Source organism: Schistocerca nitens, chromosome 4 (assembly GCF_023898315.1).
Source record: "Schistocerca nitens isolate TAMUIC-IGC-003100 chromosome 4, iqSchNite1.1, whole genome shotgun sequence".
NCBI classification, from domain to species: domain Eukaryota; kingdom Metazoa; phylum Arthropoda; class Insecta; order Orthoptera; family Acrididae; genus Schistocerca; species Schistocerca nitens.
The window spans coordinates 332024293-332048421 of record NC_064617.1 but is presented as its reverse complement, the minus strand read 5'-3'; the positions used below and the strand labels follow the sequence as shown (position 1 = coordinate 332048421).

Sequence of the window (24129 nt, the reverse complement as noted above, 5' to 3'; positions counted from 1 at the left end):
TCCGGCCGGCAGTTTGTGGTAAGGTCTTATAGGTTCAAACTGCTGAGGTCATCGGTCCCTAAGCTTACACACTACTTAATTTAACTTAAACTAACTTACTCTAAGGACGACACACACACCCATGCCCGAGGGAGGACTCGAACCCCTGAGGGGGAGCCGCGCGGTCCGTGCCAAGGCGCCGTAGACCACGCGGCTATCTCACGCTGATTTCCACATAGTCCTTTCCTCTCCGATTCTGCACAGAACCTCCTCATTCGTTACCTTATCAGTCCACCTAACTTTCAACATTCGTCTGTAGCACATCTCAAATGCTTCGATTCTCTTCTGTTCCGGTTTTTCCTGCAGTCCGTGTTTCACTTCCACACACTGCTGTACTCCAGACGTACATGCTCAGAAATTTCTTCCTCAAACTAAGGTGTATGTTTAATACTAGTAGCCTTCTCTTGGCCAGGAATGCCCTTTTTACCATTGCTAGTCTGCTTTTGATGTCCTCGTTGCTCCGTCCGTCACCTGTTATTTTACTGCTTTGGTAGCAGAATTCCTTAACTTAACCTACTTCGTGACGATCAATCCTGATATTAAGTTTATCGCTGTTCTCATTTCTGCTACGTCTCATTACTTTCGTCTTTGTTTGATTTACTCTAAAACCAAATTCTGTACTCATCAGACTGTGCATTCCATTCAGCATATCATGTAATTCTTCTTCACTTTCACTCAGGATAGCAATGTCATCAGCGAATCGTATCACTGATATCCTTTTACCTTGAATTTCCACTCGTGAACCTTTTTTTTTAATTTCCATCATTGCTCCTTTAATATACAGATAGAACAGTAGAGCGAAAGACTTCATCCGAGCACTTCGTTCTTAGTCGTCCACTCTTATTATTCCCTCTTAGCTCTTGTACGTATTGTATATTACCCGGCCCTCCATATTGCTTACCCCTACTTTTGTCAGAATTTCGAACATCTTGCACCATTTTACATTGTCATACGCTTTTTCAAGGTCGACAAATCCTACGAACGTCTCTTTATTTTTCTTTAGTCTTGCTTCCATTATCGATTACAAAGTCAGAATTGCCTCTCTGCGACCTTTACCTTTTCTGCAGCCAAACTAATCGTCGTCTAGGTACAGCACGACATTTCACTTAGAATTGCGGTGCGGCATTTTGGCTAAAATGGCTCTGAGCACTATGGGACTTAACTACTGTGGTCATCAGTCCCGTAGAACTTAGAACTACTTAAACCTAACTAACCTAAGGACAGCACACACATCCATGCCCGAGGCAGGATTCGAACCTGCGACCGTAGCAGTCGCGCGGTTCCGGACTGCGCGCCTAGAACCGCGAGACCACCGCGGCCGGCGGCATTTTGGGGTCGGCACAACTCTCTTCGGTTCGCCAGAATCGTTGTGCCTGCGCTGTTTATCTTTCGCTGTTTTTTCGTGGTATAAAGGACGTTCACAGGTCCACTGGATGTTTGCCCTAAAGGAGCAGTCTAGCGATCTATCGTCACAAGCTTTTAAAATGAATTTGATCGACAGAAGAGAGGGATGAGAATTCTCAATATATAAGCGACCGGTACAGAAAATTTTCTAAGATACGGCATTAAAGTACCATCCAGAAAAAATTTAAAGATTCGGTTGACAGTGGAAGAGCAGAAAATTACAACGATCGACAAACAGGATTCATTGTTCTGTACATCAGGCATGCAGCAAGTGAAGATATTGGTGATATGAGTAGTAAATTTTCTGATGTCGCACGCATTATTCCAATTTCAGTTGCAATTTTTTCGACGGAACTGAACAAAAAATCAAAATGGTTCAAATGGCTCTTAGCACTGACTTAACAGCAGAGGTGATCAGTCCCTTAGAATTTAGAACTACTTAAACCTAACTAACCTAAGGACATCACACACATCCATGCCCGAGGCAGGATTCGAAACTGCGACCGTAGCGGTCACGCGGTTCCAGACTGAAGCGCCTAGAACCACTTGGCCACATCGGCCGGCAACTGAACAAAGAGTATGGAGACTTTATATATTACAGCGAAGAACGTTGGTTAAATCAGATGGCAGACTTGGAACGATTTTTCGGTTTAAAACTCGTAATTCTTGAATTTATGAAGGAAAAAGCAATGCAGGAAAGAAAATTAGAACATCCAGAATGGACTACGTACCTCGCATTTTAAGTAAGACATTGCAAGATGAGGGACAACTTCTTCTGATTTGATGGGGGATAGTAAAAAGAAAATCGCGTTATAGCATTGCAGGAGTGACACATTTTGATAAACACAGTCCAGCTCCCTAAACATACTGCCGATAAAGAAAACGCGCGGTTTGAAGAATTCATTGTGGCATTGAAAGAGTTACAAAGATAGTTTCCTAAACGTTTTGCCTATTTTCGAGTTGTTTTCGAGACCGTTTGCCGTTTCACTTGAAAGCGCACTTGCGCCTGTGCAGATGTAACTGACTGATCTGGAAGATAGCTCCCGTTTCAATGACAAATCTTTTAATAGTAAAATTGTCCAGGTCACCGATATCGCTTTCCTCAGATAGTTTTTCCACGTTAATGAAGTTGCAAAACGCTACAGTATTTCGCTCGATGTATGAAACCTGGCAGTCAAGGGAAGGCACGATTCGGTTATATTGTGGACAGGGCCGTAATCAGTTACTATTGGTTGCCTTTTACAGTTACACACAATTTTTTTTAAACCAGTAATTCCAGATTCAACAATAAATAAAAATACCACACATTATTAATGAAGAAATAAACAACTGTGTAAATAATAGTGTTTTCAGTGAGTTACAACTTGGCAAATCACCATTAAATACAGATACAGCAAATAATGTTTTAAAAGCATGCCAACTTAACGATAGCGCGAAAATCTGTGAAATTGTCTGCGTTTGTTCGTTCGCCAACAGTTTCTACCAGATAAAAATTATGTCTTAATCGCGCCAAGAATAATTAAATACCACTGAACACTTGTTTTGTCTGTGATATTGTTGAGAAATGTGAAATATAAAGCCGTGTCGCATGCAGTGCGACTACAGCACCATTTAAAAGCGACGCGTTCCAAGTTCCTCGTCTTCCCCCTCTTCATGCTCAGACACCATGGCTTGGCGGTGGGGAAAATGTGCAGCGAAGTTGACTGCTATGGCAGTCGTACCAGGTAACGGCCCGCGAGCCGGAAAGTTAGTCACTCCTGATCTACGCAGAATTTTTTAAAGACGTTTTGGATACTTTGAAGCGTCGTAATGTACCAAAACGAGGCAAAATTGCCCGGTAATTCTGGGCTCTAAAATGCATACCTTAAGAGCATTTACCACTTGTTCATGTTCACCATTGTGAAACACATCTCTTCTACTGCAAACATTGCTATTCCAAAGCGATAGACACACTAAGACCCACACACACACACGAACAAGACGATGCACCACGAAGTAAATATCCGAATGGGAAGGAAATCGGTAGAAGTAATGTACATGTACACAAACAAATGATTAGAATTTAAAAAAAAAATTCACGATTTACTAAAGAGAACGAGCTTCACAATTTGAGCAGCTCAATAACGCGTTGGTTCACCTCTGGCCCTTGTGCAAGCATTCGGCTTGGCATTGACTGATAGAGTTGACAGACTTGATATCCTGAGGGATATCGTGCCGGATGTCGTCCAATTGACGCATTAAGTCGTCAAAATCCTGAATTGGTTGGAGGGTCCTGTCCATTATGCTCCTAACGTTGTCATTTGGGGAGAGATCCGACAACGTTGCTGGCCAAGGTAAGGTTTGAGAAGCACGAAGACGAGCAGTAGAAAGTTTCGCCGTGCGCGGGCGGCCATTGTCTTGCTGAAACGTAAGCCCAAGATAACTGAAGATTACTGCTTCGTTTTGGTACATTACGACGCTTCATCCCCCGGCTGGGTCGGAGATGTTCTCCCCTCAGGGGCTGGGTGTTGTGTTGTCCTAATCATCATCATTTCACCCCCATCGACGCGCGAGTCGACGAAGTAGCGTCAAATCGAAAGACTTGCACCCAACGAACGGTCTACCCGACGGGAGGCCCTAGTCACACGACGTTTACAGTTATCCAGTTTTTCTGAAATTTGTTTCTCTGTAAATGTACATCACACCTACAGATTTCCGTCCCATTAAGATAATTCCTTCGCTGTTCCTCGAACAGAGATATCAAGAAGCAATTTCATACATGGACATCACATAAAAGCCATGTATTGTCATGGTTTACAACTAGAATTTGGAGGCGTGTATTGGAGCGATTTTTAGTTCCAAAGCTACCAAATAGCCAGGAATTCAGGATTAGTCTCTCGGAGTAATTGGCCATTTCCTCTCCACAATAGGAGTCATCGACTGCACGTGAACATGAAAAGTGACTCCGTTTGCAGAATTTTCGTCAAAAACAACGAAGAAAAAATCAACAAAGTGATGAAGAGTATGCACCAAAAGAGGCATTCGGAAAGAGACAATCTTATTGTTGTGCAGAGTGCAAAGTTTCTGTCTGTGTAGCACTATGTTCTAAAATATTTCAGACAAAAATGATCTGTAATTATGTGGAAATAAAACACCATTCTCTTCTGTAGCACAGTTTATTCGATACTGATCCCTTTAGTTTTGTTCCATGAACTAAAATCAACAAATAAATGTTTTAATGAGTGGTAAAGTCACGCGATGCGACTGTGACAGCCAGCCAATTTATCCACTGAGGCAGACGAGTTCACCCGAAGCATACCTGGTTAAGAGATTAATTATGGGTACTAGTGTGTCTATCGGGCTTAATTAGCAAGTAGAAGATATGGAATAAGATCCCAGATATTTGAGTGGCTTGAGGACGTCTTACGTAACATAATCCTGTATGTTATCCTCCGTGGCGAGTGTTCATCAGAGACAAGGGTATCATCAGGAGCGCCCCAGGGAAATGTGATAGGACTGTTGTTCTGTATGTACATATAGATTTGGCGGACATGGTGAGCAGCGATCTGCGGCTGTTTTCTGATTATGCTGTGCTGTACGGTAAGGTGTCGAAGTTGAGTGACTGTAAGAGGATACAAGATAGCTTACACAAAATTTTTAGTTAGTGTGATGAATGGCAGTTAGATCTAAATGTGGAAAAATGTAAGTTAATGTAGATGAATAGTAAAAACAACCCGATACAGCATTGGTAGTGTCCCGCTTGACACAGTCACGTTGTTAAAATATTTGGACGTAACATTGGAAAGCGATATGAAATGGGACGAGCATGTGAGGATTAAGATAGGGAAGGCGAATGGTCTACTTCGATTTATTGAGAGAATTTTAGGGAAGTGTGGGTCATCTGTAAAGGTGTAAGGTGCCAGGACATGGGTACTTACACGTTAGCTTACCAGCATTAGTGTTAATAATAAAGGGACTGGCAAGGGCATCGGATCATGACACTATTGATTTATGATAAATATGAGGCACTCTCGAGCAGTATTCCCTGCATATCTGCATGCTTAAGTCACTAAATTAAATCGTTCGTGAAAAGTGTCGGAAGTTGAGAATTGTGGAATGTAAAGTCTGCAGCTGGCCGTAGCTCGCCGGGCCGCCGTGGGCGGCAGGTATCGGTCACCGGAAACGCGGGACAATACGGCGCTTTTGGGGATAGCCCAGCATCCGGAGCCACCTGTGCTGGGCAACACGTGGCGAAGACGGGAATTTCGTTTGCCTAGGGGCGTTATGACCTACTCGATCGTTGGTTAGATCTCAAAAATGCCGTTGGAGGGATTTCGGCGATGATAGCCCGTTCGACATTGGCCGAAACTGAGTATTCTTCCGCCGCGTTTTCGTACGCGTGGGAGACGGGAGAATTGAGGAGAGAGTAGACTTCGCCTTCAGCCATCGAGCGATACGAACTTGGAGACGGCCTTGGCCATCGTCTTCGAAGGGAGATATACGGTCTATATCGCAGCACTGGACCGACGCTTGTTCCGTGCAGAGTTCTGTGGTTAGAGCTCTTTGTGTGCTCACAAGGGAACCTCCCCATCGCACCCCCCTCAGATTTAGTTATAAGTTGGCACAGTGGATAGGCCTTGAAAAACTGAACACAGATCAATCGAGAAAACAGGAAGAAGTTGTGTGGAACTATGAAAAAAATAAGCAAAATATACAAACTGAGTAGTCCATGCGCAAGATATGCATCAAGGATAGCGTGAGCTCAGGAGCGCCGTGGTCCCGTGGTTAGCGTGAGCAGCTGCGGAACGAGAGGTCCTTGGTTCAAGTCTTCCCTCGAGTGAAAAGTTTACTTTCTTTATTTTCGAAAAGTTATGATCTGTCCGTTCGTTCATTGACGTCTCTGTTCACTGTAATAAGTTTAGTGTGTTTTGCGACCGCACCGCAAAACCGTACGATTAGTAGACGAAAGGACGTGCCTCTCCAATGGGAACCGAAAACATTTGCTCGCAAGGTCTTAGGTCAACCGATTCCTCCACAGGAAAACACGTCTGATATATTCTATACGACACTGGTGACGGCATGTGCGTCACATGACAGGAATATGTTGTCGACTCACCTAACTTGTACACTTGGCGAATGGGTAAAAAGACTCTTCTACCTTGCCCGATTTAAGTTTTCTTGTTTAGGTGTAGCGTCCGATTAATACGGCGCAGTTACCTTGCATCGGACCGACGGATAATAATTGTCTGAAACTAAAAAATTAAACTTTTCAGTCGAGGGAAGACTTGAACCAAGGACCTCTCGTACCGTAGCTGCTCACGCTAACCACGGGACCACGGCGCTCCTGAGCTCACACTATCCTTGATGCATATCTTGCGCATGGACTACTCAGTTTGTATATGTTGCTTATTTTTTTCATAGTTCCACACAACTTCTTCCTGTTTTCTCGATTGATCTGTGTTCAGTTTTTCAAGGCCTATCCACTCTACCACCTTATAACTAAATCTGAGAGGGGTGCGATGGGGAGGTTCCCTTGTCAGAAGCGAGATTTTCACCAACGCTTAACCATTTCCAACAACTTACCTAATATTCTTGATCTGGTAGTTATCATAGCGAGGTGCCGAGTATTTATCAACGCAGATGCCGTTAATAGGGGCGTTTAATTGCAAATTGTTAATATGCCATTCTCAGGAGTGTATGGGTGGACAAAGAAATTCACGTTTTTTTGTAAATTTTGTCAGTCGTGGGGGATATCAAATTAAAATGTCAATATTACAATCGAATTATCGACTTCATCATTGTAGCTAGCATTTACCCTGTCCCAGTAAGCTTTACATGTACTCTAGTCACTGCACAGCTTGCCCAGACGGGAAGGAAAGGAGGTTTGCTGTCTTCTGTGTCAGCGACGGACAAACAAGCTTACAAAGGAGTTCGCATATAGGACGCTGGTGCGACCTACTCTCGGGTACTGCTCGAGTGTTTGGGATGCGTACCAGGAATACGTCAAAGCAATTCAGAGCTAGATTTGTTACCAATAGGTTCGAACAACACACAAGCATTACAAAGATGCTTCGGGAAGTCAAAAGGGAATCCCTGGAAGGAAAGCAACGTTCTTTTCAAGGAATCCTATTGAGAAATTTTGGAGAGGTGGTATCTGAATCTGACTGGAGAACGATTGTACTGCCTACTGCCAACAAAAATTTCGCATAAGAAGTACGAAGATACGATAAGTTAGAGCTCATATGGAGGCGTAAAGACAGTTGTTTTTTCCCTCACTCTATTTACGAGTGGAACAGGAAAGGAAATGAGTAATAGTGGTACAGGGTGCTCTTCGCCATACACCGTACGGTGGCTTGCGGAGTACGCACGTAGATGTAGAATCGTCTGCTTGCCTGGAATGACCACTGTGTACCCTACAGGTGGTACCTCCGAGATTCGACACCGGCCGCAGACGCAGCGGGGGCGGCAGCGCGGCTGAGCCAGAGGCGACGTTCGGCCCCAGACAGCGAGGCGGCGGTGGCGGCGGCAGCAGCAGTCGCAGGTCCGGGGGCGGCAGCTCGCGCCGCGGGGGCGTGTCCTTCCAGGAAAGCGAGGCTGCGGCCACCCTCAGCCGTGACCGCGCCCGCGGCAGCCGCAGGGAGCAACTCGTCACTACGCCCAGGTATCCTACTCCCGACTCGGATCTCTAGAGATCTAAGCGTCGTACAAACGGAATGTTTCTACATATTATCGTAACAGAAAATTGTTAATGCAAATGTTTTGGGTCAGCAATCATCTGATTGCTTTGACGTGCTGACCTCTTCATTTCACAGGAATTCTTCTTGTTGTTGTGGTCTTCAGTCCAGAGACTGCTTTGATGCAACTCTCCATGCTACTCTATCCTGTGCAAGCTGCTTCATCTCCCGGTACCTACTACAACATACATCCTTCTGAATCTGCTTAGTGTATTCATCTCTTGGTCTCCCTGTACGATTTTTACCCTCCACGCTGCCCTACAATACTAAATTGGTGATCCCTTGATGCCTCAGAACATATCCTACCAACCGATCCCTTCTTATAGTCAAGTTGTGCCACAAACTCCTCTTCTCCCCAATTCCATTCAATACCTCCTCATTAGTTATGTGATCTACCCATCTAATCTTCAGCATTCTTCTGTAGCACCACATTTCGAAAGCTTACCCTCCACGCTGCCCTACAATACTAAATTGGTGATCCCTTGATGCCTCAGAACATATCCTACCAACCGATCCCTTCTTATAGTCAAGTTGTGCCACAAACTCCTCTTCTCCCCAATTCCATTCAATACCTCCTCATTAGTTATGTGATCTACCCATCTAATCTTCAGCATTCTTCTGTAGCACCACATTTCGAAAGCTTCTATTCTCTTCTTGTCTAAACTATTTATAGTCCATGTTTCACTTCCATACATGGCTACACTCCATACAAATACTTTCAGAAACGACTTCCTGACACTTAAATCTATACTCGATGTTAACAAATTTCTCTTATTCAGAAACGCTTTCCTTGCCATTGACAGTATACTTTTTATATCCTCTCTACTTCGACCATCATCAGTTATTTTACTCCCCAAATAGCAAAACTCCTTTACTACTTTAAGTGTCTCATTTCCTAATCTAATTCTCTCAGCATCACCCGACTTAATTCGACTACATTCCATTATCCTCGTTTTATTTTTGTTGATCTTCATCTTATGTCCTCCTTTCAAGACACTGTCCATTCCATTCAACTGCTCTTCCAGGCCCTTTGCTGTCTCCGACAGAATTACAATGTCATCGGCGAACCTCAAAGTTTTTATTTCTTCTCCATGGATTTTAATGCCTACTCCGAATTTTTCTTTTGTTTCCTTTACTGCTTGCTCAGTATACAGATTGAATAACATCGGGGAGAGACTACAACCCTGTCTCACTCCCTTCCCAACCACTGCTTCCCTTTCATGCCTTTCATGTCTCTCGACTCTTATAACTTACGAGGGATAAACACGAAATTTTATTGTTGCATAGATCAAATCTGTATCCTCTTTATTTTGAAATTAATTCCAAGCAGCTCTATTTCATTATGTTCATTTATTATGATCGATTTCGAAGCAAGAAAGAAAGGAAAGGAAATTAAGAGCATAACGTCCTGTCGATCAGCGAGGCCACTAGGGACCTAGCACAAGCTCGAATTACAAAAGGATGGTCAAGTAAATCGGACACGTCGTTTTCAAAGGAACCATCCTGCTATTTGCCTGGAGCGATTTAGGGAAATCGGGGAAAACCTAAATCTGGATGGCCGTACGGGGATTTGAAGTACCGTCCACCCGAATGTGAGTTCAGTGTGCCACCTTGCTCGGTGATGGTTCAGGCACATGCCATGACAATCAAATTACCGCACACCAGCAAAATGTACGGGGTGATTCCGTAATGATGTTACAAACTTTCAGGTATGATGGAGAAGAGTTGTGAAACGAAAGAGTCGAAAGTTAGAAGCGAAAATCGTTTTGATACCTCTGGCAATGGACTTCTTCGACAGCAAGCTCCTTGCTTTGCATATTCTGGGAAACGTAATTGGACCAAAACAAGAGAAAATTATCTAGTAAACATGGGCTGTAAAATACGTACCTTGAGAGCTGCAAGCACTTCGTCAGTAGAAGAGATGTGTTTGACGATAGAAGTGATGAACAAGTGCCCATGGCTATTAAGGTATGAAGTTCGGAGCCCCTGTTTACTGGACTCTTTTTATTCTTTTGGTCCATACCGCATCCTCTCAAAATATGGAAAGCAAAGCTTTTCCACTGCCAAACGTATCAGAACGATGTGCGTTTATTCTCGACACGGTCATTTCCAGGTCAGGGTCCCTTACCTCAAACTGGTACACTTACTCTTCTCCATTATCCCTAAAAGTTTGTAACATCATCATGGAATCTGGACAAGCGTAGAATTGGCAACATCAACCAAAACATCAAGTTGAACTATATAGTGGCTACGTCGGGCTGGGTTATCACTTGGATGGGTGACCATCCGGTCTACCGAGCGCTGTTGGCAAGCGGGGTGCACTCAGACCTTGTGAGGCAAACTGAGGAGCTACTTGATTGAGAAGTAGAGGGTCCGGTCTCGGAAGCTGACATACGTCCGGGAGAGCGGTGTGCTGACCACATGCCCCTCCATATGCGGATCTAGTGACGCCTATGGGCTGAGGATGACATGGCTGTCGGTCGGTACCGTTGGGTCTTCACGCCCTCTTCGGGAGGATTTTTTAAAAATAAACAGGTATGCATGTGGAGCTGCAGAGTAACTAGGCACAACAGGCAAAAACGACTATTGTCAGTTACGTCGGAGTTACACATGTATACATGGATATTTTGTATCCATGATAGTGTTCGACTTGGTCTTCCATTTAATGTTGCCAGTTCCATTTTTGTGAAGATATAGGTACTTTGTGGTTGTGCGGCTATTTGGATGTCACGGGGCCGCGCGGGATTAGCCGAGCGGTGTAAGGCGCTGCAGCCATGGACTGTGCGGCTGGTCCCGGAGGAGGTTCGAGTCCTCCCTCGGGCCTGGGTGTGTGTGTTTGTCCTTAGTATAATTTAGGTTAATTAGTGTGTAAGCTTAGGGACTGATGACATTAGCAGTTAAGTCCCATAAGATTTCACACACATTTGAACATTTGATGTCACGGCATGTGCCTGATGTGGATCCATCAGTACGTCGAAATAAACATCATCAAATATAGCTGTTTGGAATTAATTTCAAAATAAAGATTATAAACAGTTATTCTACGCAACAATACTATATCGGCTGATGTCCGCATCTCGTCAGAAAAATGGAATGAGAAAAAACATAAAGTTCTAATTCCCGCCTAGAAAAAGAGGAAGTACCCTAACTAACTTTTTATTTATTTGTACGTATATGTCTGCACTCCCAGTATACACTGAAATTTCCACACCACAGTACAGTAACACACTACTAGAGGAACCAAAATAAAATGCAGCACCCCATCTCCACTTATCAATGGGCTGCGCGGAAATTTCAATGTGCACTATGACTGAAGACAAATATACATTGCCGGAAAAAAATTAGTACATCTGGAAAGACGACGTCGATGACGGTATATGCCATCTGGGAGTATTTTATTTATTTATTCGTATGGCTAGCCCCAACCCCCCCCTCCCCCCCCCCCTTTCCGCCCGTCGGGCAGACCGTTCGCCGGGTGCCGGTCTTTCAATCTGACGCCACTTCGGCGACCTGCAGTCCATGAGTATGATAATGGTTTCAGCGTCGTCCTTCAACAAATAGCGGTAGTTGGACATGCAGTTTTTTTATGTAACTAAACAGAGAGCTGTTTGCTTTTATGCCACATGCGTTTCGCTTTCTTCTATTTAAGAAGCATCATCGGTATGGATTCTATGGGATCTTATTATCACATAGAAACAACAAAATTTTTTAAATAAGACACAGTGAAAGTGAAGTGTTTAGATGAAATGTGCTCACAAACGCCGAAAATCGGACATAATGATGTAAGCAGGACCAAATTCCAAGCGATACCTGTGTGATAACGAAACGTCATAAAACACCACTGTTGATGCTTCGCAAATAGAGGGAAGCGATGCGAGTATGTCATAAAAACAAAAAGCCTTTTACTTATTTGCAAAGACCATATCTCCAATAATGATAATAATAATGATAGTAGAAGCAACTAAGGAACTACAGAAACATAAATACACTAAACTCTTGGCTAATCCGGCCATTCCTTGCATTTGTGGATGTGGATTAGCGGAAGTGCCAGGTTACTGAGAGAGTCTTAATTTAGTGTAAATGTATAGGCATTGTACCTTATTAAATCCAGAAGTAATTTGATTTTTCATAAAAAAACTTTGTCCTTGAGCGTGTACATATACAATAATATCACTGACTATGAAACATGTTCCAAGTTTCTGTTTGTCGCAATGCTAATAGGCGACGGCAGTACGCTTTATCATACAACGGTACAAGCATTACTTCGGTACTGCACGTTTCTTACTGTTGCATAATGTGCTCCAGGAAGATGTGTGCATGTTCAGCACCAGCAGTGTGAGATGTTTTCTTGTTCTCTACTCCTGTGTCCTCTTCTTCGTCACTTTCATCATAACTTTCCTGTACGCTTTAGATTATCTAGTCGTCTGTTGACGTTTGGTCATAAACAGTTGCTAGTCCAGTCATGGCTTTCTGTGAAGAACCTCATTTCTTCTTATCTCTAATTTCGAGTTTCTGCTTGAAGTCTAGCCTAACGTGTCTCCTTTTAGGAGGCTTGATACTGAACTGTAAAGAAGGCCACAAATTTAAACGTATGTAGCATTGTTTAACGTCGTCATTAATCAACAACTTTGATGCACATGAGAATTCATTATTGTATGCGTCATTTCTGCTTCAACGACTAGAAGTTTGAGGCCGGACTACTGAGCGCCAGATTAGCGAGAGTTTAGTGTAGAAAGAAATTAAAAATTTAATTATGTGAGTTTATTTTCTCGAGGTTATAATCGAAGCTTAATCATTAGCTCTCGTGCACCCAGTGTTCTCTTTTATTTCTTGGTTATATTCCAATCTATCTTTCCCATACAGTTTATGCTTTCTGTGGTTCCCTTCACTATTGCGGAAGTTACTACCTTATATACCACCACATCCTATCCATTCTTCTAATCATTGTTTTCCACATATTCCTTTCCTCGGAGAAACACTTCATTACTTATCAGTCCACTTAATTTTTCCAACTTCCTTCTGTAACATCGCATCTCAAACGCACCGATCATCTTCTTTTTCGGTTTTTCCAACAGTCTATTATTCACTTCTATACAATGCTGTGCTATAGAGCTACATTCTTAGAAATTTAATCCTCAAATTAGGAACTAAGTTTGATTCTTGCGGACTTCTTTTAGTGAGCAACCCTCTCTTTGCCTGTGCTGGTCTGCTTTTTATATATCCGTTGCTTCGTCAGTCATGCCTTATTTTCCTTCCAGTAGAGGTGGCCCAGTTTTGATAAGTTTATTGATAATCTCATTTCCGCTACACCTTACTACTTTCATCTCTTTGTGTACTCTATTCACATTCTGTGCCCATTACACTGTTTATGTCCCTAGCTCGTGGGTCAAAAATGGCTCTGAGCAGTGTGGGACGTAACTTCTGAGGTCATCAGTCCCCTAGAACTTAGAACTACTTAAACCTAACTAACCTAAGGACATCACACACATCCATGCCCGAGGCAGGATTCGAACCTGCGACCGTAGCGGTCGCGCGGTTCCAGACTGTAGCGCCTAGACCGCTCGGCCACTCTGGCCGGCCAGCTCGTGGTCTCGCTGTAGCGTCCTCGCTTCCTAAGCACGGGGTCCCAGGTTCGATTCCCGCCGGGGTCAAGGATTTTCACCTGCCTTGCGATGACTGGGTGTTGTAGTGTTGTCTTCATCATCATCATTCATCGCCATTATGGTCGGAGGAAGGCAATGGCAAACCACTTCCGCTAGGACCGTGCCTAGTACAGCGGTGCGGGTCACCCGCATCGTCCCCTACGCTTTGTCGAGGAGTGTGGGACTTTATCATCATCACACTGTTTATGACACACAAGGTCCTATAATTTCTGCTTTCACTGAAGACAGCAAAGTTGCCAGCGAATCTCAACATTGATGTCATTTTACCCTTCGTTGCATTTGCTGTACTCGACGCTGTCACACGGAGCCGTTATTTCGCGGAGTTCGTTCGTCTGTCGTCGGACTCGGCTTGCGTGATGGACGGAAGAGTTCCGCGTTTCAAGGTGACCAGAGTGCTGTGCGTGCCCCTACAGGTCGACCGCTGCGCGAGGGCGTGGCTCGTCAAGGACCACAGGCAGCTCGACCACCTCAACAACGACGACCACGACGACAACCACGACCACGGAGGCCCCCCTGCTGACCAACCCGGACACGGAGGTAGCGCCCGAATTTAATGGGTGAGCCACTTCAACTTCTCCGCTCCAATTTGCTTTTTTGGTTTCAGTTACTAACTAGAGACATTCACTGGCCTTGCACAGGTAGCGCTTAAGTATCTACGGCCGGACTGGTTGTCTGGCGTAGTAGTAACAAGTCATATAGGCAAACTTTTCTCTTGAATCAGTCAGTGAAAACAGTATCAAAACCCCTCTATCCAGAGAGAGCAGAGCGGACCAAAATAAGAAAAAAGTATCTACACTACTGGTCACTAAAATTGTTAAACCAGGACGAAATGCAGATGATAAACGGGTATTCATTGGACAAATATATTATACTAGAACTGACATGTGATTACATTTTCACGCAATCTGGGTGCATAGATCCTGAGAAACCAGTACCCAGAACAACCACCTCTGGCCGTAATAACGGCCTTGATACGCCTAGGCATTGAGTCAATCAGAGCTTGGATGGCGTGTACAGGTACAGCTGCCCATGCAGCTTCAACACGATACCACAGTTCATCAAGAGTAGTGACTGGCGTATTGTGACGAGTCAGTTGCTCGGCCACCATTGACCAGACGTTTTCAACTAGTGAGAGATCTGGAGAATGTGCTGGCCAGGGCAGCAGTCGAACATTTTCTATATCCAGAAAGGCCCTCACAGGACCTGCAACATGCGGTCGTGCATTATCCTCCTGAAACGTAGGGTTTCGCAGGGATCGAATGAGGGGTAGAGCCACTGGTCGTTTCACATCTCAAATGTAACGTCCACTGTTCAAAGTGCCGTCAATGCGAACAAGAGGTGACCGAGACGTATAACCAATGGCACCCCATACCATCACGCTGGGTGATATGCCAGTATGGCAACGACGAATACACGCTTCCAATGTGCGTTCACCGCGATGTCGCCAAACACGGATGCGACCATCATGATGCTGTAAACCGAACCTGGATTCATCCGAGAAAATGACGTTTTGCCATTCGTACACCCAGGTTCGTCTACTATCGCAGGCGCTCCTGTCTGTGATGTAGGGTCAAGGGTAACCGCAGCCATGGTCTCCGAGCTGATAGTCCATGCTGCTGTAAACGTCGTCGAACTGTTCGTGCAAATGGTTGTTGTCTTGCAAACGTCCCCATATGCTGACTCAGGGGGATCGAGTCGCGGCTGCACGATCCTTTACAGCCATGCGGATAAGATGCCTGTCATTTCGCTGCTAGGAATACGAGGCCGTTGTGATCCAGCACGGCGTTCCGTATTACCCTCTTGAACCCACCGATTCCATATTCTGCTAACAGTCCTTGTATCTCGACCAACGTGAGCAGTAATGTCGCGATACTATAAACCGCAATCGCGATAGGCTATAATCCGACCTTTATCAAAGTCGGAAACGTGATGGTACACATTTCTCCTCCTTACACGAGGCATCACGGCAACGTTTCACCAGGCAACGCCGGTCAACTGCTATTTGTGTATGAGAAATCGGTTGGAAACTTTCCTCATGTCAGCACGTTGTAGGTGTCGCCACCGGCGCCAACCTTGTGTGAATGCTCTGAAAAGCTAATCATTTGCATATCACATCATTTTCTTCCTGTCGGTTAAATTTCGCGTCTGTAGCACGTCATCTTCGTGGTGTAGCAGTTTTAATGGCCAGTAGTGTAGCAAACATGGGCTCTAAAATGCATACCTTAAGAGTTATGGGCGCTTGTTCAGTGGGAGAGATGTGTTTGACAGTACATAAGACGAACAAATGCTCATAGCTCTTACAATATGCGCATCAGAATCCCTACAGTCAGAGGTGGCAGTATAGACCAAAACAAGAAAAAAAGTGTAGTAGACACGTGCTCTAAAATGCATATCTCAACAGCTATGGGCACTTGTTCAGCAGACGAGATGTGTTTCACAGTATCGAAGATGAACGAGTGCTCATAGCTCTTAAGGTATGTACAGAACCAGTATATGTATTCCTGTAAAAGAAGTGATTTCTGGCGTTCCCCACGGTAGTGTTTTAGGCCCTCTGCCGTTCCTTATCTATTTAAACTATTTAGGAGACAATCTGAACAGCTGTCTTAAATTGTTTGCAGATGATGCTGTCGTTTATCGTCTAGTAAACTCATCAGAAGATCAAAACAAATTGAAAAACGATTTAGAAAATATATCTTTGGCAATTGACCGTAAAGAATGAACAGTGTGAGGTCTTCACAGCCGCTGTATCTCTGAGGATGTCTCCCGCAGTCGGAGACGAAACGTCAGGGGAGAGTTTTATACTTCGACGACGGCCTGTCAGCCCCGAAGTTTTAAGTGAAGACAATACCGGCCGTGAAAGCTTACATTGTATGAGTGTGAGGTCATCCACATGAGTGCTAAAAGTAATCCGTTAAACTCCAATTACATGATAAATCAGTCTAATCTAAAGGCTCTATATTCAACTAAATACCTCTGATTTACAATTACGAACAATTTAAATGGGAAAGAACAGATAGAAAATGTTGTGGGGAAGGCAAACCAAAGACTACGTTTTATTGGTAGAACCCTTAGAAAATGTAACAGATCTACTAAAGAGACTGCCTGCACTACGCTTGGCCGTCCTCTTTTGGAGTATCCTTACCAGATAAGATTCACGGGAATACATCGAGAAAGTTCAAAGAAGAGTAGCACGTTCTGTAATATCGCGAAACAGGGGAGAGAGTGCCACGGACATTATACAGGATTTGGGGGTGGATGTTATTGAAATAAAACCGTTTTTCGTTGCGGCGGAATCTTCTCACGGAGTTTCAATCACCAACTTTCATATCCGAATGCGAAAATATTTTGTTGATGCCGAGCTACAGAGGGAGAAACAAAATGCTTCAAATGGCTCTAAGCACTGTGACACTTAACATCTGAGGTCATCAGTGCCCCTAGACTTAGAACTACTTAAACCTAACCAACCTAAGGACATCACACACATCCGTGCCCGAGGCAGGATTCGAACCTGCGACCGTAGCAGCAGCACGGTTCCAGACTGAAACGCCTAGAACCGCTCGACCATAAAGGGCCGGCTAGGGAGAAATGATCATCATAATGAAAATAAGGGAAATCAGAACTCACACGGAAAGATACAGGTGTTCGTTTTTCCCGCGCGCTCTTCGAGAGTGGAATAACAGAGAATTATTGTGAAGGTGGTTCGATGAACCCTCTGCCAGGCACTTAAGTGGTATTTGCGGAGTATCCACGTAGATGTATATATGGTTGTAGATTGTCAGAGGTATCCGAACGACTTTCGATTATAACTTTCGACTCAGTAGCAGGTCCGCTACTTCAAACTGATACCTTTAGTCTTCCCCATCACTCCTGAAATTTTGTAACATCATCACGGAGTCACCCTGTATATCAGTGTAATCAGGAAAGACTAAAATTTTGCCAAGTTGTAAAAAAAATATCAATTTTTCCACGATTCAGAAGTATTAAGTCGTTGTTTATTTCTGTGTTGTTTTCCTAGATTTGTACGAAGCAGTGTATGCTATCGCCAGTAACGTGGTTAAAGAGATTAAAGTTTAGTTCCCAGCTCTCCTGACCTCGATGTTTGGCGCTTGTCTTTTGCAGTGGCGACGAAGACAGCAACGCAGTGCAACAGACAGACGCGGCGACGGCGGAGAGCGCCGCGCAGGAGCTGCCGCCAGTTCCGGCCGCCACCGAAGCGCCGCAGGCGGCGGGGAACCCCCGGGCCGAGACGTCTCGCCGGAAGTCCGCAGATGACGGCGGCGCCACTAGGCAGGCGGCGGCAACGCGGCGGGGCTCCGTCAGGTACCGCACGCTTCTGTAACCCTGTGCTCACTACAGTGGCCGACACGAAAATAGGCAGACCAAAATCATCTCACCGTCTTATGGCACTGCAGTTAGTGATAATTTCAAATGTTAGTAAAATTCCGAAAAAATATCTGGTGTACCCATTTGTAGTTTAGAATATGATGGAGTTCTTTCGAAAAGAAAATTGTTGCGAGTCGTTACGAAAAAAAAAAAGAAAAAGAAAATGATGTTAAAAGAAATTTTCAAGAAAAATATTTTTCTGCTTCATTCTGCGAAAAAAAACAACCAAAAAACGAATAAAGAGTAACATACAGGGTGGCGCACGAAATGTGTTACCAATTGTTTCCTTCACAATTTACGACGCACATTAGACATCCCGCTGGGATCTCTACAGCAGTACCAGCAGAGCTTGGAAAAACAAATGAGTTACGAAATGACGTGTAATTCACGATACTGCCACTAGGAGACTAGTAAGCAGCAATGGCTGACAGTGGAAGACTGACGACACAGCAACGATCGGCAACTGTGTTACTTTTTCATGAAACGAAAAGCTTTGTTGTGACAGAGGCGTTTTCGACAACAGTTTAACACACGATGGGTCCCTCGCAAGAAGACCATCCACAGGTTGTACGATAAATTTGTACAGGAAGGAACAGTATTGGAAGCAAAGCGACCTCGGCCTAAGCCTGTTTGTTCGCCGGAGAATATTGAAGCGGTACGACTTGCTGCACAGGGAAGTCCCAGGAAATCGTGCAGAAAGGCAGCAGTGCAACTGGGAATATCCAGACGCTCCGTTCGACGCATTCTTAAAAGTGACCTCCACATGTACCCATACAAGATGACCTGTGCACAGAAGATCACTGAAGAACACAAGCAGCAGAGACTACTGTTTGCTCAGTGGGTGGAAGATAGGGAAGAAACTCTCAACAACGTTTGCTTTTCAGACGAGGCGCATTTTCATTTAGACTGTGTGGTTAACAAACAAAATGGACGCTTTTGGGCCACTGAAAACTCACAAGTGCTTCATGAACGACAACATAATGCTCCGTGGATTACAGCGTGGGCAGCAATTTCCAGTCACGGACTTATTGGACCCTTTTTCTTTGAAGAAACTGTGAACAGCGAGCATTATTTGAACATGCTTCGCAATAGCTTCATTCCACAGCTTCTTGCTACTGCCTTGCCCTTCAACACGCATTGGTTCATGCAAGATGGAGCAAGGCCACATACTGCAAACACTGTGTTGGAGTTTTTACACGAGCATTTCGACATGCGGATCATTTCACTCAGGTTTCCAGGTCGCTTCAATGACGGACAAAATTGGCCCCCCTAATAGTCCAGACCTCAATCCATGTGACTTTTTTCTTTGCGGGTACCTAAAGGAAAAAGTTTTCCCGAAACGTCCACGTGATTTAATGGAGCTCAGAAGACTTATTCTTCAAGCTTGCAGTGAAATTACGGAAGACATGTGCCGTAGGGTAATCACTAACTTCAGTGTTCGTTTGAAGGAAGTTAGGAAACGAAATGGTAGACATATTGAGCATGTGCTGAGTTGGAACAAATCTCCATGAAATCTCCATGGACGGCTCTTCATTGTAGTATATGTTCCTTTCAGATTGTATTGACAATAAAGTTTATATTCAAAAACAAAATGGTAACACATTTCATGCGCCACCCTGTATTTGGACTGACGAGGAGAACGCAGGAAGTGCCATAACCCGATTTACCATAAACTACGCTTAGTGGAAGAGGGATCAAAATAAGCGAATGTGGCTCGTCTCGTCCGTAGATACTTGACCGTTTATGAGAAAACGACAGTCAGAGTTTTCGAGGTACTTTACATGGCTTTTGGCGAGTCAACATTTCGATTAAAGCGTTGGCTCAGTGGCTACTGTCGTGGCTTGATACTTTTGTTCGCCGTGTTCGAAACCCGGTTATTATCTTTTTTCTTTTTCATTTATCTGCCCATGTCCACTGAAGATTACTACACAAACATTTTGCAGTGTATACTGAAATAACGCTGTCCTTATTCGTTTACTAATTGTGTGTTTGGTGAATCAACGACTAAATATTATAAGCAGCCTAAATGAATGGAAAAATTATTTGAAATTGTTTTCAGTGAAATTCCTGTAGCGTATCTTGATACATAATCAACTGCAAGCTCCAGTTTTCGGACAAGTGATCCATTTTGCGTAGTTTGAGTGAAATCTTCAGCAATGTTAACGAGCTTTCTTTCCGGAGTGAGATTCACACGAAGAAATGTCGCTGGCGCAAACCTGCCTCCGCGCCTTGCTCGTGTTGTCCGGAATTTTTATGTTTAGAATGTTTCTACGAACGTTATCGTCCAACAAGGGAATGAACCAAATCTTCCCGAAGAAAAAACATAAGAATAAAATATAAGAATCAAGGATTGATACGAGAATGGAATATAACAATATGAGATTTTTAAAGGATTGTGTCCCCTGAAAACGCCATACACACGTATGTTATACGAGGGTTCGAACTTAAATAGTGGCAGCTATTTATTCACAACCGATACAAAAGAGTTACATGTTTGCACCTGTTACTGCCCTTCAAAGTAGTCACCAGGGTTGTGTAGAACCCGTTGACAGCGATGTGGACGGCGTAGTATACCGTTAGCAGAGCCTGTTCTGTTGATGGTGCGAATGGAGCGGTCTACTGCCTGTCGAATCTCTGGAACAGTTCTGAAGCGACTGGTACGAAGTGGTTCCTTCATCTTCGGAATCAAATCAAAGTCACAAGGACAATGTCTGGTTCCGATAGTTGAGGAAGAACTGGCTGCTGCCCTTCAACAGACTTTTCAGAATCCTCACGAACGGTGTCCCCTTTTCAAATCATCATAAAGGCAAAGGCAAAGGGTGGACACACCCAATTTTAAAGTCACCGATAGGTGTCCGGTTACTTTTGATCAGATTGTATAGTAAACCATCACACCTTCACAGTGTCTCACGTGCAGAGTTCGTCATAAAACTGAATATGAGACGGCTCAGTATGCTTTTGCTAAGAAGGACAAGGAAGGCCTGGGCAAATGTAGGTTGAACATTATTAGTTACCGCAAATCTGAACTACGATTTATTAAAATTACAAAAATTCACATAATTCCAAATCAATAATCTTAAAAGGTTGGCCCCCAAAACTAAAGAGTACAGTTACCAACTGGCAAATTGAGGGCACTGAGCATCTGAGCGTAAAATTACATAATCTTAACGATGTAGGCCCTTAAATAATATCAAACAACATTTAAAACTTTTTAGCTGTTCGTGTAATAATTTACATAAACTGACAGTAACACCTAACTGAACATTAACTGGGCACATTCTGCGACATTTAAATCAATCTAAATAACAGTTTAAGAAAAGATATGTACAACTACTGCCATAAGAATGTTGAAGATGAAACTTTCACAGAATACTCTGAGTGATCTCTTAATTCTGCAAGCGGTTCGCAACAGATGGTAAATCCCTTGACACTCCACGAGAACACGGCCAAGTAGCCCAAATTAACTTGTTCTAAAACATACACATGGATATTATTACAAACACAATGACATTAACGCATACAAGATGGCTTGGTAACAAATAGCTGAATCTTAAACTCTGGGGATTAGTTTTAGGGATTAGTGGCTCCCCTTCCTTCAAAGCCACTCTGTATCGGTTTGCATAAAACAACCCTATTGATAGCTTAGAGAGCCCAGCCTGCCTCGTCTCCACAAGAAGCACCTGCAAAAACACGGGCGGAGCGTAAAGTCACACCAAAACTTTAAGCTGTTCACAACGGCAAACACTACTGAATATAACGTCGTATGTCCTTCTTCACTTCTCTCACCAAAGGACCAACGTAATAAACAGCAAGCATGTACTATAAGGTAGCTTTACCACGGTAGGCTGAATCTTGTCAAAGGAATCGAGTATTTAAATAGCGAGATGATAATTAGCGGCTATTGCAACTTCACTCGGGCTTGTACACAACCTTTTACCATGACTCGTCTGCTAAAGGGGTTCGGTTGTGCACAGTTGCATTCGCGCCCTGTATCGAGTAAATAGCCATCCTAAGTACAGCAGTGAATGAATTCAAGTATTTGTCTAAATCACGATCGTTCACAAATGATTTACACCGACAACAGTTTAGAGTGAAAACGTTTTTTATTTTTCTAAATCACATTCACAAAACACACTGATGGCCACATGATACTATGTCGGCGGCTCTTAGCCGCACCGACCTTACCGCACCGATGGACCACAATCAAAAGACCACGACCTTTGTCCCCTATCCTCTGTCCTGTGTCCGGTCACGTGACACTGCATTAGTCAAATATATTATTTATAAACATGGCCATCATGCATTTACAATGTTACAATATTAAAATACGTAAAACTAAATACCTTATATTATTATGTAGACAATCATCAGATTATTTACATATTTAAGGGCACTCCACTTTTTGGCAGTTTCACCCCTCTTGTTTTGTTTAATCAAGTCTTTGCCTAAAAGGTGTGGCATACGAAATACTCATTTTGCTCTACATAGATCGAAAACTGAACAGTACCTTCACAATAAAAGACAATAACTTATTATGCAGAGGTTCTCAAACATCCCTACCACTTAATTTTTATATAAACATGTTCTTTAATATCCAAATTATTATCCCTGATACTATGCTTTAAATTTGAGTTTTGAACTATTTTGAAGAGCTCTTATATTTATGGAGTACTCCTATTTCAGTGATCAGATACCCAGCGAATCCAATGATCAGCAAGACAAGCACACCTTACGTTATTAACAGATGTACCAAGTGACATAGGCAATTAAGTAACTAAGTAATTCAACGTGAAACTGTTATATGCTGCCTCCTCTCTTTATCAGGAAGGTGACTCCATATGCCGGCCGCGGTGGTCTAGCGGTTCTAGGCGCTCAGTCCGGAACCGCGAGACTGCTACGGACGCAGGTTCGAATCCTGCCTCGGGCATGGATGTGTGTGATGTCCTTAGGTTAGTTAGGTTTAAGTAGTTCTAAGTTCTAGGGGACTGATGACCACAGATGTTAAGTCCCATAGTGCTCAGAGCCATTTGAACCATTTTGGTGACTCCATAAATTTATTGACTTGTGCTTGCTACACACCAACTGTTCTTCCACAGTAAACATTACCACATCCAGCAAATTAGTTATACTATTACAGTATCCCTTGTAACCTCACACTATCAAATTCTGTCAGAGGTCCACCTAGTTAACGAGCATTACCCAATTAGCGCACCTTGCAAGACACACTGATGGTATGACGTGTAACTGCGCGTAGAACAGCACTGTTGCCCTGCTAAATGTAAGCAAGCACTTCAAAGCCCCTCACCGGTTATTAATGGAGAGACGTAAACGTGCAGCATGCGGTCCCTTACCAGCACGCAGAATAGAAGTCTGTCCCAGACGGCGGTTTGCAGCACCAGTTCTTAGACTGCAGTGAACGTGGCCGCTCTTCCCGTTACACCACCAGCTACGGCGGAGCACGGCTTGCATGCTTGTCGTCAAAAGCACAGTCGCCAACCCGGACTCCCAGGTGCTCAGCCAACACCGACTCAAAGGAAGGCCTCGGCGCTTGTTGGTGACGTCACGTCAGCTATGCACGGCGAATGCCAGCTCTGTTGCAGGCATACTCATAATAGTGATGTCTCCCTCTCTGACACAGGAAAATGTGAAACTATTGGCGGTAGTTGACCAACACACATTGTTCTGAGAGATATCTGCAGTCAATTAACTCTGCAAGTCATTACACTTCTTAACAAACAGTGTACTCGTGAACTTAAATTTCCACCTGTTTTAAGGATTGACATACAAAAACAACTTCATGGTCCAGCAGCAACAGAATTCGCGCTTCTTTACCTTATTTGTGAATCTGAGGAAGTTACGTTTGTACTGGGTTGCTTTTACAAGAAACTGTGAACATATTGGTGCTCTTCTTTAGGTATCTTGGTTGA

General features: G+C 43.8%; 1 protein-coding gene across 1 annotated transcript in view; it reads left to right on the top strand.

Moving 5' to 3' along the window:
* Positions 1 to 24129, top strand: part of LOC126252285 (mucin-5AC-like) — a 519485-nt gene that overhangs the window by 253513 nt on the left and 241843 nt on the right. Inside the window, exons 5-7 of the mRNA XM_049953159.1 lie at positions 7842 to 8083; positions 14233 to 14376; positions 17939 to 18139. Of these exons, the coding sequence (XP_049809116.1) occupies positions 7842 to 8083; positions 14233 to 14376; positions 17939 to 18139 (587 nt within the window). The remainder of the gene's footprint in view (positions 1 to 7841; positions 8084 to 14232; positions 14377 to 17938; positions 18140 to 24129) is intronic.